This window comes from Oncorhynchus tshawytscha, linkage group LG19 (assembly GCF_018296145.1).
Source record: "Oncorhynchus tshawytscha isolate Ot180627B linkage group LG19, Otsh_v2.0, whole genome shotgun sequence".
NCBI classification, from domain to species: Eukaryota; Metazoa; Chordata; class Actinopteri; order Salmoniformes; family Salmonidae; genus Oncorhynchus; species Oncorhynchus tshawytscha.
In genome coordinates, this window is record NC_056447.1 from 37,766,366 (window position 1) to 37,780,688 (window position 14,323).

Sequence of the window (14,323 nt, forward strand, 5' to 3'; positions counted from 1 at the left end):
AGTAAAGCAAATATCCCAGCTGATTTATGTAATTTTTCTTTTCTCTGTTCTACAAATAGTTATGTGTAACTTTCTACCTGGATGGTTGGTGATTGATTGAATAGGTTGTTTTAATGATTCACTATTTTAAATGTATTTTCTTTGTTCAGGAGGAAGCATTTTATTCTTCTTGATACAACATACATTTATAGAAATGCATTCATGCATTTCATGCTTTTTAAATGAAAAGCTTCTCAACGAAAGCAAAAGTGCTTAAACTGTTTATGTGAAATGTGGTGATGTTCAGAAATCTGACCCACTCTTTTTCCTGTCTGTCTCTGCAGGACTCCCAGACAGTAAACTGCCAGATCAGTGGTCCACGATGAGAGCGGAGAGATAATCGTGCAGAGAGCCGCCCTCCCATCTCTGTCATTTGTACCACTGGAATCAGCATCTTGTTCCAGACTCCCAAACTCATCATGCTCCTGCTTCCCAGATAACGCCTCTGAGGACCAGGCCTGTACAGCACCTCTCGTCTGCACCATGGCAGGAGAGACACAGCGCACGTATGCTGTCAAAAAGTTGGATGCTGAGTCCAAACTGAAGGATGAATGCACTGCACTGGAGCAGTACGGCAGCAGTGAGAAAGCCACAAAAGAGTCTTCAGAGCACTTCTCAGGTGCAGGTGTGGAGGCTCGGACAATCCGCAGAGGAGCCAAGTTTGTAGACAAGGACAGGGACTATACTCAGCAGCGCGAGGCTGTGATCCGACCTCAGCAGGCGGGGAAAATAGACTTCAAGTCACTGCAGAACCGTCCTAAGTTCTCCAGCAACAGGACATGGCCCAGTGGTAAAGGCAGCCCCCAGTCCCCCAGTGGGAAGTGCCGGAGCAGAGACAAGGGCAAGAGGTCGGGGAAGTCGGAGCGCGGTAACCCACAGCAGCTGTACAGACTCAGCATCACCAATCCACGTTCCAACCCTACTATCGGCATTGCCTACCCACAGCAGAAGGTCTCGCCACCCAAGAAGATGGAGGCCAGCCGAAGCCCAGTTACGGGCAGCTACAGGTTCCACGTGCCCAGTATACCAGAGCGAGAGGCCGAGCTGCAGCAGGAGGAACTCAACTACAGCCGCTGCTTCCAGGAGACCTCTTCCAACCTCACCTCCCCAAGCTATACCTCACAGCTACTGGGAACCACAGGTGGGACATCCACCCACCAACTCCCACCCCAGCAGCAGCAACCAGGCCCAATTGTGAACAATAATAACTCACAGCCAAGCAGCCAGCTGCTCTTCCCAGACTTTCAGTTGAGTGGCTCCAATGACTGGCAGTCTCAAGAGAGGACTTTTAACGGTGCTAACTATGGCATTTCCTCACAAAAATCCACTGTTCTCAAGGAGGCGAACAAGGCGAATGGTAGCTCTGTGTCTTTTCTGTTTCAGTACGGATACAAGTTGTCGGAGGACTCAAACCCAGACCCTTTTGCCTTTGATCAGAACCCCCAATCCCAGGACTATATAGACTCCTCCTCTTTGGCTTCTTCCCAGGTGACTCATAACTCTTTTTCCTTTCAGCCATCTGGAGATGGAAAGGAGGGGGTTCAGAATAACACTCAATTCAATAGTGACCAGCCAGAGGACAGATCTTCCTACCCCCATCCTCCACAGCTACCACAGTACCTACAAGCTCGACAAGGGGCGGCATCCTCTATGGACTGCCCCAGGGGCCTGAGTGAGGACTCGGCTAGTAGTGAGAGCTCTGGCTTCAGCTCCCAGCAGTCGGAGAAGGGTAAGAGTGCCCTGCCAGAGAGCATGGACGCGTTCGGCCATAGGGATGCTGCCCTCGCTTCAGGGAGCAAGAGGAGCTGCCCCTCCAAAGACTTTGCTGCTGACAGCCAGAGAACACTTATTAAAGGCAGTGTACACCATGCCAAAAATATTGCACAAGGTCCAAGCTCCCAAATGCACTTTCCAAACAAAGCCTACAACAGCAGCCCTCCACTCAATAGTATCCACATGGGTTCAATGCCTTTTGACAAAATAATCAACACCAAGGCCCATAGTAGCTTACCACACTCATGGGACGGACTGAATAAGAACTTTTCACCAGCTGATCAAAACAATATGCCTTATCCTAATATGAATGATACGTTTCAGTTTCAGAACCAGCCAGATCAAAGGCCAAACACATCCAAAAGCGGTAGGATGCCATGGCAACAGATAGGCCTCACTTCTGCCATGCCAAACCAAAACAGGATTGAGTTGTCTAGGCAACTAAGCAACCAAAAGCTCACTTATTTGGTAGCACCCTCTGACTGGCAGGATGACACTAAATCACATAAGAATGGCTCACTGAAAAGTCCCAGCTCTTTCCTAAACAATAGACCTAGTAAAGGATTCTCAAACCCAAGGCAAGAGAGTGTCAAACAGGGCTGCAGTACAATACCACATTTTAAAGTTGAGACAAGTCAGGCAAAGGTCTGTGAGTCCAAGAATAAGCCCATATATTTTGGAATGAATCAATCAGTACCTGGGGCATCATCAAGAACACATGGATATCCACCATTACAGGTCCCACCAATGGAGCTTATAATGGTGTCACCATATGAATCTCCCTCGCCCTCCCCAGTCCATAACCCAGCCTCTAGCAGCACATGTTCTTCACTCTCCCCAGCCTCAACAAGCCCTGTCAACCTCTCTGAGGACAGCCAGATATCAAAGACTGGGCATCCCCCTCCATTCTATCCCCAGCACCAAGTAAAGGCACAAGGACCTACAGATAACCTCAGCACTAACGCTCATCATTTCCACTCAGACGCCTCCCGTAACCTGCCTTACACCCCAGAGAGGGCAAAAGATGACATGATGAGCTACCTGCACGACAATGTACATCCAAAGCCTAGTATGGATGGCAACAAGGGCTATATGGAGGGCTTTGGGTTGGAGCATCACCCACCTCCACCACCATACTCTGCACATCAACTGTTAGCTACGTCTTTAGCCACGGCAAACCTTGACCAACTGGATGTGCTTCTCACGTGCAAGCAGTGTGATCAGAACTTTACTAACCTGGCCGCATTCCTTGGCCATAAGCAATACTGTGGACAGCATGCATTTGCACAAAAGGTGGATGACACCAGAAGAACACCAGGAAGTTCAACACAGTTTCACAATGACATGATAAAAGCTTCATCCTCTGGGACCAGTTTATGTCAAAGTGTCTCCATGGCAAGGTGTCCATCTGACCTTCACCTGTCTCTGCTGGGGCTCAATAAGAACGGAGAACTCATGTCTGACAGCGAAATAAAAGGGGATTCTAAGGACGACCCCATGAAACTCAACCTGTTCTCTGGGGAAGGTAACCTTCCTGTCTCACTTCCTGACTTGGAGATAGAGGATGCAAAGTTAGATAGCCTAATCACTGAGGCTCTAAATGGACTGGGGTATCAGTCAGACAATGCAGAGATTGACAGCAGCTTCATTGATGCATTCGCAGATGATGACCTAAGCACTGTCAAAGTATCGTCGAACAGGCAGACTCTAAAAACCAAAGACTCAATGGTCTTTGAGAGCAAAAGCAAACAATCTACTGAAGATGACAGGTCTCTGACACAAGGAAAATATATTTATGACTCAGACATTGAGAGCTTTGAGACAGACAGCAAGCACACAGAAAACAACCTTGAGAAGACTTCTCTGAATTTTGAGCAGGAAGAGAAAATTAACATAAAAAAAGAAGTGTCTCATAAAAATTCAAGGATCACCTCAGGGGAGAAACCGAGGGAGCAAGAAAATAAAGTGAAAGATATAAGAAAACACTCCAAAAGTGAAGAGGAAAACATTAACACTCCAAGGTTCCTCTTATCCAGCAAATTTTCAGAACGTTGTGGAGTTCGAAATCTCCAGAATAGCTCTTTGTTGAGAGGCTCAACCTCTTCCCAAGTCTCCTCTGCAAACAGGAGTTCCCCAACCCAGAAGACTGCAGCAAGGGAGAGTAAAAGGAAAAGGACCGGTGCCGGTACCTGGAGCAAAGAACTCATCCACAAAATAGTTCAACAGAAAAACAAGTTAAACAAGCTCCATGTAAAAGGCACCAAAAACCTCCAGTTCTCGCTGGTGATGGAGAGACTTACACCCACGGTGCCAAACCCAATGTTTGGGGAGTATGACTATGTCTCAGACTCAGATGACGAGTGTGAGCCTGTGAAGATAGCAAGCCAAGGTCGCCTGAGCCAAAGTGGCCGCTGCAAATACACCTACACAAAGGAGTGCAAATGGCGGGCTAGGAGCGACAGGGACAGTGCAGCATGGAGGCACGAGTCAAAAGAGTGCTTTCAGGTGAAGAAAACTGAAGAAGTCTCCCTATCTCCAGAGAAACCTGGCTCTAACCAGATACTTGGGAGGAGAGGCAGCAGGTCATCCACAAGCAGTGAAGTCAGCACGTCTGTGAGTTTCTCCAGCGATAGCATCAATAGCCCCAAAAGCACTGACCACACAGACTCAGACTGGGAGAAAAGAGTGGAGATCAGGAGGAAAGACTCTTCCGAGCAGAGAACCTATGAGCGATCTCCACAAAAGATATGCAAAGAGACTAGCACACAACTAGCACTGACATTCACCAAATCTACTAAGAGGTATAGCGCTGATAAGACTCTCCACTCTACTAACAAAGACAATTCAGTGGCCTCAAGGATCACTAACTCACATACTGAAGATGTTTATCCAATATCAGCACTACCAAAGGTGAGGAGTGCAGTCAAAAACCTTGAGAAATGCAGAAGCACAGATGTGCCCTCAAGGGAGAAAGATGTCTCATTTAGTAGAGAAACTGACACAATAGCAAGTTCTGACAAAAACACACCACTAAGGACAGCCAACAAGACCTCCAAAGGGGAATCAATACATTTTCAATCTACTAGTTCTGATCTCCAATCACACCAGCTTCAATCATCACATCCTGCCACAGACAACAAGGAAGGACATTCTTATAATAAATTCAGAAAGAATGAAACAACCTCAAACGAAAAATCAGTACACAAAAGAATAGCAGAGCAATCTACACAGCCACATTCAAAGATATCCGACATTTCTACGTTTGATGAACACAAGGAGAGTGTCCATTCCATTAAAAACCCATTGACTTTCAACAATGAGGTAGTCCCCAAGTCCACACCTCTTTTCAGTGTGCTGAAAGTGTGCCTGTCTCCAACTGAATTTCACCAGCCATTGACGCAGAAAGAGACATCCCATCTCATCCCATACCCCATAGAGCAAGACCAGAGTCTTATGAAGTCTCCTCTCTCATTTGACACATCGTCAATGTTTGGGGACCTCTCGGAGACAGGATATGACAATTGCCTCTACACTGACCTTCCATTACACAAAGAAGGTTTCAACTCCTTAGATACCACCAATGACAAAAAGGAGGTGTTTAGCTCATCATCCTTACTTTCTCCTTTCTTGGAACAGAGGGACTGGGGCCTAATGGTTGATTTCACCATGTCACCAGATGAGATATCCCAATACAAAGACAACTCTGATAAATCAAATGAAAAGAAATCAGATTATAATCATGTTCCTTTGTCTCTGCCAGACAAAATAATGGACTACAGGGCGAATCTCAACAGTTATGTGTCAGAAGATCTAGAGATAAAGAGGATTGTGACAGAGTTGGAAAATCAGCTCCAGACAGCCAAGCTGAGTAGTCCGCCACTGCTTACTGAGTCTCCAAAGCAGCTGAAGATGAGAAAATTCTGCCCTCTGCGACTGGACCACAAATCTGAGAATGAAGACACTGGTCTGGATATGGGCTGCCCTGTGCAAAGCATGTCAAGTATGCCATCTGACCCACATTCAGATGTCTTTGCTGAGCCTGGTCTACCATGGTCCAGTCCATTTGAGTTTGAGTTGATGGAGGGTCATCATACTCCAACCCATGCTGTACCCAGTATCCTTGAACAGTTTAGCGAGATGGATGACTGTGAACACAGTATGATAACCACAACCTCAAGTGCAGAGAAAGAGCAACTGCAACAGGACGACCACAAAGATGAAGGCATGGGTGTTGACAAGAGAACTGCCATAGAGAAATCTGAAGAGATTCTAGAGAGTAAGACCTATGCAGAAAACCTGACAAAAAGCCTGGAGGTGATATCAGATTCCATTTTCAAAAATGATCCCATCACACCTGAAGTGGAGGAGCCAAACCTCACCTCACCTAAGAGCCCAGAACACTTACTCAATGAAAGCCAAGCTCCATCTGCTGATACTGCTGAGAGTAGAGATCATAATGAAAAGGTTATTGCTGATGAGGCGAACGTTGAATCAACACACTTCGAATTACAGCCTCCTCTCTCTGAAAACACAGAGCTTCCACCTGCTGTAAAAGAGATTGTTTCTCTGCAGCCAAGTGAGTCTATACCTTACAATGACAGTGGGTCAGAATTCAAAGACATGCCAATCAGGAACAAAGTCACTGAAGACAGCTGTGTTATAGAAACTGATTACTGCTCAAACACTGAAATGGATAATCCACCAATGATTAAGGAGACCTGTGAGAACCATAAGCTAGAGGACTGTGGGGATGAAATCATTGAAGCCAAAAGGGCCCTCCTTGAGCATACAGAACTTCCACATACTACCATTGATGAGCATCGAGAACATCCACATACTACCATTGATGAGCCTCCAGAGCTTCCACATACTACCATTGATGAGCCTCCAGAGCTTCCACATACTACCATTGATGAGCCTCCAGAGCTTCCACATACTACCATTGATGAGCATCGAGAGCATCCACACACTACCATTGATGAGCCTCCAGAGCTTCCACATACTACCATTGATGAGCATACAGAGATTCTAGATACTTTCATTGATGAGCATAGAGGGTTTGTGGATACTTCCATTGATGAGCATATAGAGCTTCTAGATACTTCCACTAATGAGCATAGAGGGCTTCTAAATAATTCCATTGATGAGCATACAGAGCTTCTAGACACTACCATTGATGAGCATCAGGAGCCAAAAGAGCTAGTGGAGGACATCAGTTGTAATACTAAGTATGTGAGCCAGCCCTCCAAAGGTTCCAACCTAGCAGAGCAGGAAATGGATGATAACGTGGATAATATGCTTGAAGAGGTAGAAAAGGCATCTGAGGAACAATCCATAGATGTCCAAAGTCACTCTGAGAGTGTATGTCTTTCACCATCTGCAAATGAACAGACGGAGGACAATACAGCATGTGTAACAGAGGAAGACAACATTGAATCTGACAGTACAATACAGGATGAGGTGATAAGCTGTACAGTTCATTTGAGGTGTAGCGCCCCTGAGAATGACATTGCCAATCAATCAACCCATGTCTTCTTGGAGACTGTCACAGATAAGCCTTGCAGTTCACTGTTGACGGAAACCAATACAGAGTATGGTAACCACGGCTCAACCTTTTCCAACATTGAGTCAGATGATGAAAGCACCATGTTGGTCATTGCTGAGCATGACAGTGACCTTGACAGTGATGCACACATGGAACATACACTTGAGGAAAAAGCAGAAACAGAAAAGGAACCTGAATGTGAGGCCAACCACAGACAAATAGAAGAGATTCCGGATGTTGAAGACATTCAGGAACAAGTTCCTTTACATCTCATGGCATTTTCCCAGCACTCACCACGCAAAGAGGATTTGCAGATGGATGAAAGGCTGGATAATATTCCAGATGATGCTCCTCCATCCAGTCCTGTTCTACCAGCTTCTCCACACACACCTGTGGTGAACCCTGACACACAAGAACAAGAACAATCCCAGCCAATCACATGCAATAATATGGATACTATCCCAGCCTCAATCCATGACACACAATCTCTTAAGGAAGAAAACTGTGATGAACTAAATGCCAAAGAAGCACTGCGTATTGATAACCCATTGACCATAACAGCTAAGATGGAGTACTCTTTAGTAAGTCCTCCTCAACTGGACTTGGGAATCACAGAGTGTAAAATCTCTAGCACTGAAGCCTGCATTCCCTCTCCTCTACCCTTGACCATTGCAACAGAGCCATCTGAAGCAATGGAGGCCCTTATGAAGAGAGTCTCTGTTTCACTGTATGATTTCAAACTAAGCCCACTGAACTACAATTACATTCCAGATGAGCCTCCACAACTGAATCAGTTTGATTACACTCCTATCTCCCCAGCCAACGTGGATGAGGATGAGCCAGCCATCAAGCAGAGGCCCAAGGATGACTGTGAACCTTGTGATCTAAGTGATGATACAGCATTGATGTCAGACAAAACAATGTGTGACATTGATCTAAGCGATGACACAGCATTGACGTCAGACAAAAGAATGTGTGACATATACACAGAGTCACCTTTGAGTCCACACTATACAGCCAAGCTAAGTCCACCAGATGAATCTTTGAACAAGAGCAGCATCCAAAATGACATAACATTTCCATTCATTTTATTGGTTCTCCCTTCTCAGAGCACTGCTCAGTCCATTGGCGATATACAGGAGGATTTGGACATTTGCCCGGTTCCCCTTCAAACTATTGACTATTTGGACTTACATGTTGACTTGGTAAAAAGAGTGGATCGAGAGGTGCTGCCAGAAGTCCTAGATATCAATAAGGTCCATAGTGAGCAGAACACCCATCCTTTGATGAAGGAGATCTCAGATGATCAGCTCACTCCCAAACCACTGATCATCTCTGAGAATGAGCCAACCCCATTACCATCAGACCAAATAGAATCTCTAACAGTGGATGAAGGTCAGTGCTCAGCAACCCACAAGCAAGAGGAAGAAACCACGCAGAAAAAGACACATCTGTGTGAGATATGCGCCCTGTTTTTCCGGACGGTGCCAGGATTAAAGAGACACAAGGCCATGAAACATTTGATCAGGACTGAAAGAAGCCCACATTTGGAAAATGCAAATCATCAAGGGAGTCTACACAGTTACCAAACATCCAACTCTATAGAAACAGAACATAAAGATGATCTAAAGCTCCTCGTTCCACAGACCTGTTTGCAAACAGAAAGCAATGATGTCTCTGACAATCACTGCCCTGAGACAAGTAATAGTAACTTCATAACCAAACAAGGAGAAACAGATGTAATCCTGGAGGACACCACAGGTGAAACAAATATGGCAAAGTCAGTTGATGACATAGTTCAGCAAATGCCTCCTCAATTCACAAAAGCCAAGAAAAGCTACAAACCACAGAAGAACAAAAACAATGAGGTGAACGAGAAAACAGACTTATTACAGACAATTACTCCTGAATTCCAAACCCGGCGAAAGCCAGGATACTGCAAGTTACCTGAGAAACAAGACATAATCAATTCTAGTGTTAAACACAAAGTTACAGAGCAACAGGATGTCCCATTTGCTGTAACAAGTAACAGTGGCATTGAACAGATACCCATGTCTCCAATAAAGGTTACAAATACACTCACCCAAGATATGGACTTGATTCAAAGCAACACTGATACAGAGGGGAAAGGCACACATTTGTCAGAGATTGTCAATGGCCTAGCAGATGTGAGTATGGATGTTGGAAGCGATTATGGAGTATCTGTAAGTGAGGATGTTAGTAGGGAGTATGATACATCTAGAGAGAATTCGTATGACACAAAAGAGGCATGTGAGCAACAGACTTCAGACCAGAGTCTTTCCACAGAGATACTGGGAGAGGTTGCAGTAAAGATTGAATGTGAGAAAAACAGTGGCTCAACAGATGAAGTGGAGAATCTTACCTGTTTTAAATCTTCTCCTGCAAGCCCTCCTGGACTAATCCCTAATTTGAATGCTTTCCTTGATGACGAAAGCACATTCTCACAGTTATTCCCCTCTAGAAACGTGGAACTGAAAAGGAAAAAGTGTGCAAAGGTTTATGGCAAGAAGAACAAGAAGCAGAAACTATCACCCGATTCATCATTAGTTCAAGACCATCCTCCTCCTGACCTGTATCTGGAAAAGAAAGATGACTATAGAGAAAATCATTTGGACCGAACGTTTGTCAACAATCAAAATGAACCTTGTAAATATGAAACGATATCCATTGATGATGCTATCATGTTGAACATGTGTCATAATAGCACTTTAAAGTGTGATTCCAAGGAAGTATGTAGCATGAAACGAGACACAACAGATCACAAAGACATTCATGAGAATACTGTGAAGCATGGCAGTGCCTTCCTATGCCCACCTGAGAGCACTATCGACAAAGCATCATTGGCATGGAGTGCCTCCAACGACCTTGTTACAGATGCTGTGATCTCCTCTGACCCAACTTCCTGTAAAGCAGAAGTCCCAACCCCACAACATCCTCTTCCTATCATAGCCCCTTCTGCACCTTATCCCGAAGAGCCATGTGCTACAGACAACGTGTCTCCTTTCCACAGCATTGACATCCCAAACCTCAATACCACATTCCAGCTACCCGAAATTCAATTATTTGACTCGAACAAGGACATCCCATTAGCTGGACCCATTGGCACTGATGATGCACAGACCAGAGACACTGCAAAGCCCAAAAAGCTCACAGAGCGCAGAGGAAGAAAACGACAAGAGGGCGGCTTAAAGATCAAGGAAAAACATTACAAGTGCAAGGTGTGCTTCACCTGGTTCCTAACCCTGGGGGAGCTCAACTTCCACAAGCTATCCCACAACCCCTCTCCACCACCCACCTGCTACATGTGCGTCCAGCGCAAGTTCAGCTCCCGGGAGCAGCTGAGGGACCACCTGAGGGAGAAACACGCCAAGAACAAGGCTGGCATCTGGACCTGTGGTATGTGCCTGAAGGAGATATCCGACGTGTGGATGTACAATGAGCACTTACGGGAACATGCCACGCAGTTTGCCCGCAAGGGCCAGTCACACAGCGCTATCCTGGGGAGTCTGCCAGGCTCTGGCATGCAGGAGTCAGCCGTGAAGAACTTTATCACTTCCATCATGCAACGCCGCCCTAGCAAGGCCAGCAGAGAGTCCAATAAGGTCTCCAACAAGGAGAAACCATCCATAGTAGAAACCACCGGGCAGGAGGTGAAAACTACAGAGGTAGCTCAGCCCAAAGTTGTCAAGCCTAAAGGGAACATTGAAAAAGTGGGGAAATCTAGCATGCTGTTGCCAGTTGAGGTTCTGCACAAAACAGAGATGGTGCCAAAGAATGTGGAGATGCACCCCAACTGTAAAGACCCCTCGAGAGACTGTCACCACTGTGGCAAGCAGTTCCCCAAACCCTTCAAGCTTCAGAGACATCTAGTTGTGCACAACTTAAATAAAATTTTCCTGTGCCACAAATGCCCAGTGACCTATCAAGAGCCACAGGAACTAAAAGAGCATCTGAAAAGTGAGCATGAAGAGATGGATGCGCTTGACTCAAAGCATACAACCCTCTACACCTGTGAGCTGTGTGCAGACGTCATGCATGTGATCAAGAAATCTTTCATCTGCAGCACCTGCAACTACACCTTCTCTAAGAAAGAGCAGTTTGACCGACACATGGAAAAGCACTTGTCAGGAGGGAATAAGATCTTTAAGTTCAGAGGAGTTCTCAGACCTATCAAAACATCTGCCTCCAAAGAGAACGATGAATGTGAATTGCCAGCAAGCAAAAAGAGAAAGATTCTCACTGACAGTCTACAAGAGAACAGCTCTGACAGTGGCATCGCCAGCATAGCCTCACTGCACTTAAATCGGAGTGCTGAGATGCCAGTTCTGAAACCCTCTGTACACACACAGACCAGTGCAGGTGAATATCATACTGAAAATGATGCCAGTGTGAAGACTGAGGAAATGGCTGAGGAATACACTGACATGCTGGTAGAGCTGGAGCCTTGTACGTTTCACCTGGGCTCGGAAGGTCTCTCCACTGCTACACCCAAAACAGAGGACATTGTTCCCAGTCCTTCGTCAAAGCTGCCTGTTAGAGACATTGGTGAGGCGGATGGCAAATCATTCACAGATCCATGTGATGTGAAGGAAGAGGACAATCCATTTGAGAGCATTACACCTGAAGAGAAGAGGGATTGTTTCGCAGATGATAATCAGAGCACTCCGGAGAGCAGCACACAGACTAGCACTGCAGAAGCTGAAGGGAAGAAGATACAGAGGAGAGATGCAACAGCATCGGATGAGGAGTTGCATGTTAGCTCAAAGACACCCTATTCACATGACCTCCACCATCCTCCTACAAAGCATAAGGTATCTACCATTGTGATGTACCAAATGAGGGAGGATGAGCAAGGGCAACAGTCAACCAGCACTCACAGCCATGACAACAAGCAAAAGGACAAAGCCTCCACACATAAGCCCAGTGAAAGCATTAATAAACACCGCTCCAACAACAGCCCCAGGGCCATGGAGTCAACACCAGTCCACCACACCAAGCTCACTTCCCAGTGCTCGGCCTCCAGCGAGGACAAAGACTCTGTGAGAAAAGAACAGAAGAAGAGAAAGGAGATGAGGTCACCTTACAGTTTACAGAGGGTCTCCTCTCCTGCCACACGGGAGAACCTTGGTGTCGAAGTCAAGGCCAGAAATAAATTCCGACCTAGCAAGTGCGAGAGTCCGGCGGTTCACAGGAAATCAGACGGCCCCAGCGACTTCCCGGTGCTCTCTTCCGTTAGAGATGATGTGGTCAGCGACAAAATAGGCACAAAGCACAAAACATCAGGGAGTTTAGGCCTTCAACCAAAGAGAAGCTTCCTCGATAACTGCACGCCAAAGAAAGCAGAGATGGTGCATCATCTTAATGGGGATTACAAAGCCAAAAAGGGGCCTCTTGGACGGGCTCTTCATTCCCCAGCTTCTAAAGTGCCAGCGCCTCCTATGAACAATTCCTTGAATAAGTCTAGGCCAAGGACAGGGGTGAGGTGCATGGAGAGCCACTCCTATAGGACAGCAGAGTCTCAGAACAACCTCCTGAGCCAGCTGTTTGGCCAAAAGCTCACAAGTTTTAAGATTCCTTTGAGGAAGGACACTTCAGAATCAATAAACTGAGGGGGGTGGGGGGGACTAAAAGACTGAAAAGACATTTCATGACCATGAATGAGATAGCATGGATCTCTGTGAAATGTTTGTCTAAATACTTATGTTGTCACTTTATGTCTTCTTCTCTTGTAAATGTGTTGTTATAACACAAACGTGAGGACTCATGGCAGAGATGATTTTATGAATCTAGAATGAAAATGCTAGTAAGGCAAATCATTGACTAATTCCTGCTATTCTTATGTTGAACATTATATTTTTCAGAGATTATATTTCATTAGAAAAATGAAAGAAAAAAATTATACTTGAAAATAAAACTTTACTTTTAATAATATTTCAAAATAATGCATGAAAGTTTCACAATCACAAAGTGTTCATAGAGGATATTGTTTTTTTATGCAACAGGACCAAATTTCATCCCAACTGATTTAAACTGTCAGTGCACCTTTTGTGTATGCTTCTCAAATAATTACTCCTTTTGTATTATTTTTACCTTACTGTACTGCATTGACATTCATTGTATTAGCCTTTGTATAAACATTAACTGGTGCTATGTTATTTGTTATTGTAATGTGAACGCCAATGTCCTCTATCTGAAGGGAACATGAGATCTGTAGCCAACTGTTTGTGCTGATTCTCTGTAGTTTCTTTTGTTTTTATGTAAAATTACTGTGTAAAACCTCCTCCAAAAAAGTATTCATCTGTAGGTCTTTAGGAAAGGAAATTAGGAAAGCTTCCATCTGTATGAACTCAGGTGTATCCAAGGACTATTCACAGTCCTGAGACCTGTTTTAGGAGCTCCTCCCATGCACTGATACTACCACACACAAAACACACACTCAGTCCTCCGTCTGTCCTCCAACTGTTTAATTATGAAATTATTTACTAGCACAAAAGAGGTGCTTTATCTTGTTTATATGTATCTTATATAGTATGTTGTTGTAGGTAGATGATTTCCTGGTGCAATGCTCAATGTTAAAGTTTTATTTTAATAATGTGCAACAGAATCAAAGTGGGAGAGTAAGAGAGAAAAGAAATGGAAATACAATGCCTCTTGTGTTGTAAAGTGGTTCACTCAGTGCCTCTTTTAAAGTGGTTATTAAAAATCTGCATTGGTTTCTCCTTGCTTGTTTCTTCCTTTGGTTTATGACATATTTTGAACATTTTCCAACATCCATCTCTGGAGACCGCCGCTGTCACCAACGCATCAGAAATTGGAAACAGGAAAGGCTGTTTGTGCCTGGAAGCAAAAACAGGTGCACTGACAACCATAACAGCGTCTGACTCCCTCTTCTCTGAGCACTTCAATGAGCTAACTCGTTATCTGAAGGATGAGCACAAATGTAGC

At 45.0% G+C, this 14,323-nt stretch overlaps 1 protein-coding gene across 1 annotated transcript; it reads left to right on the top strand.

The window, feature by feature from the left end:
• Positions 1–357: 357 nt before the first annotated feature.
• Positions 358–14,097, top strand: LOC112218713. Its single transcript, XM_024379765.2, has one exon. It carries the CDS (start codon positions 523–525, stop codon positions 12,985–12,987), a length of 12,465 nt encoding a protein of 4,154 aa, XP_024235533.1. The 5' UTR covers positions 358–522; the 3' UTR covers positions 12,988–14,097.
• Positions 14,098–14,323: the final 226 nt, after the last annotated feature.

Excerpts from the sequence above, each read along its gene's own strand:
- LOC112218713 (XM_024379765.2), top strand. The coding sequence starts at position 523 with ATGGCAGGAGAGACACAGCGCACGTATGCTGTCAAAAAGTTGGATGCT.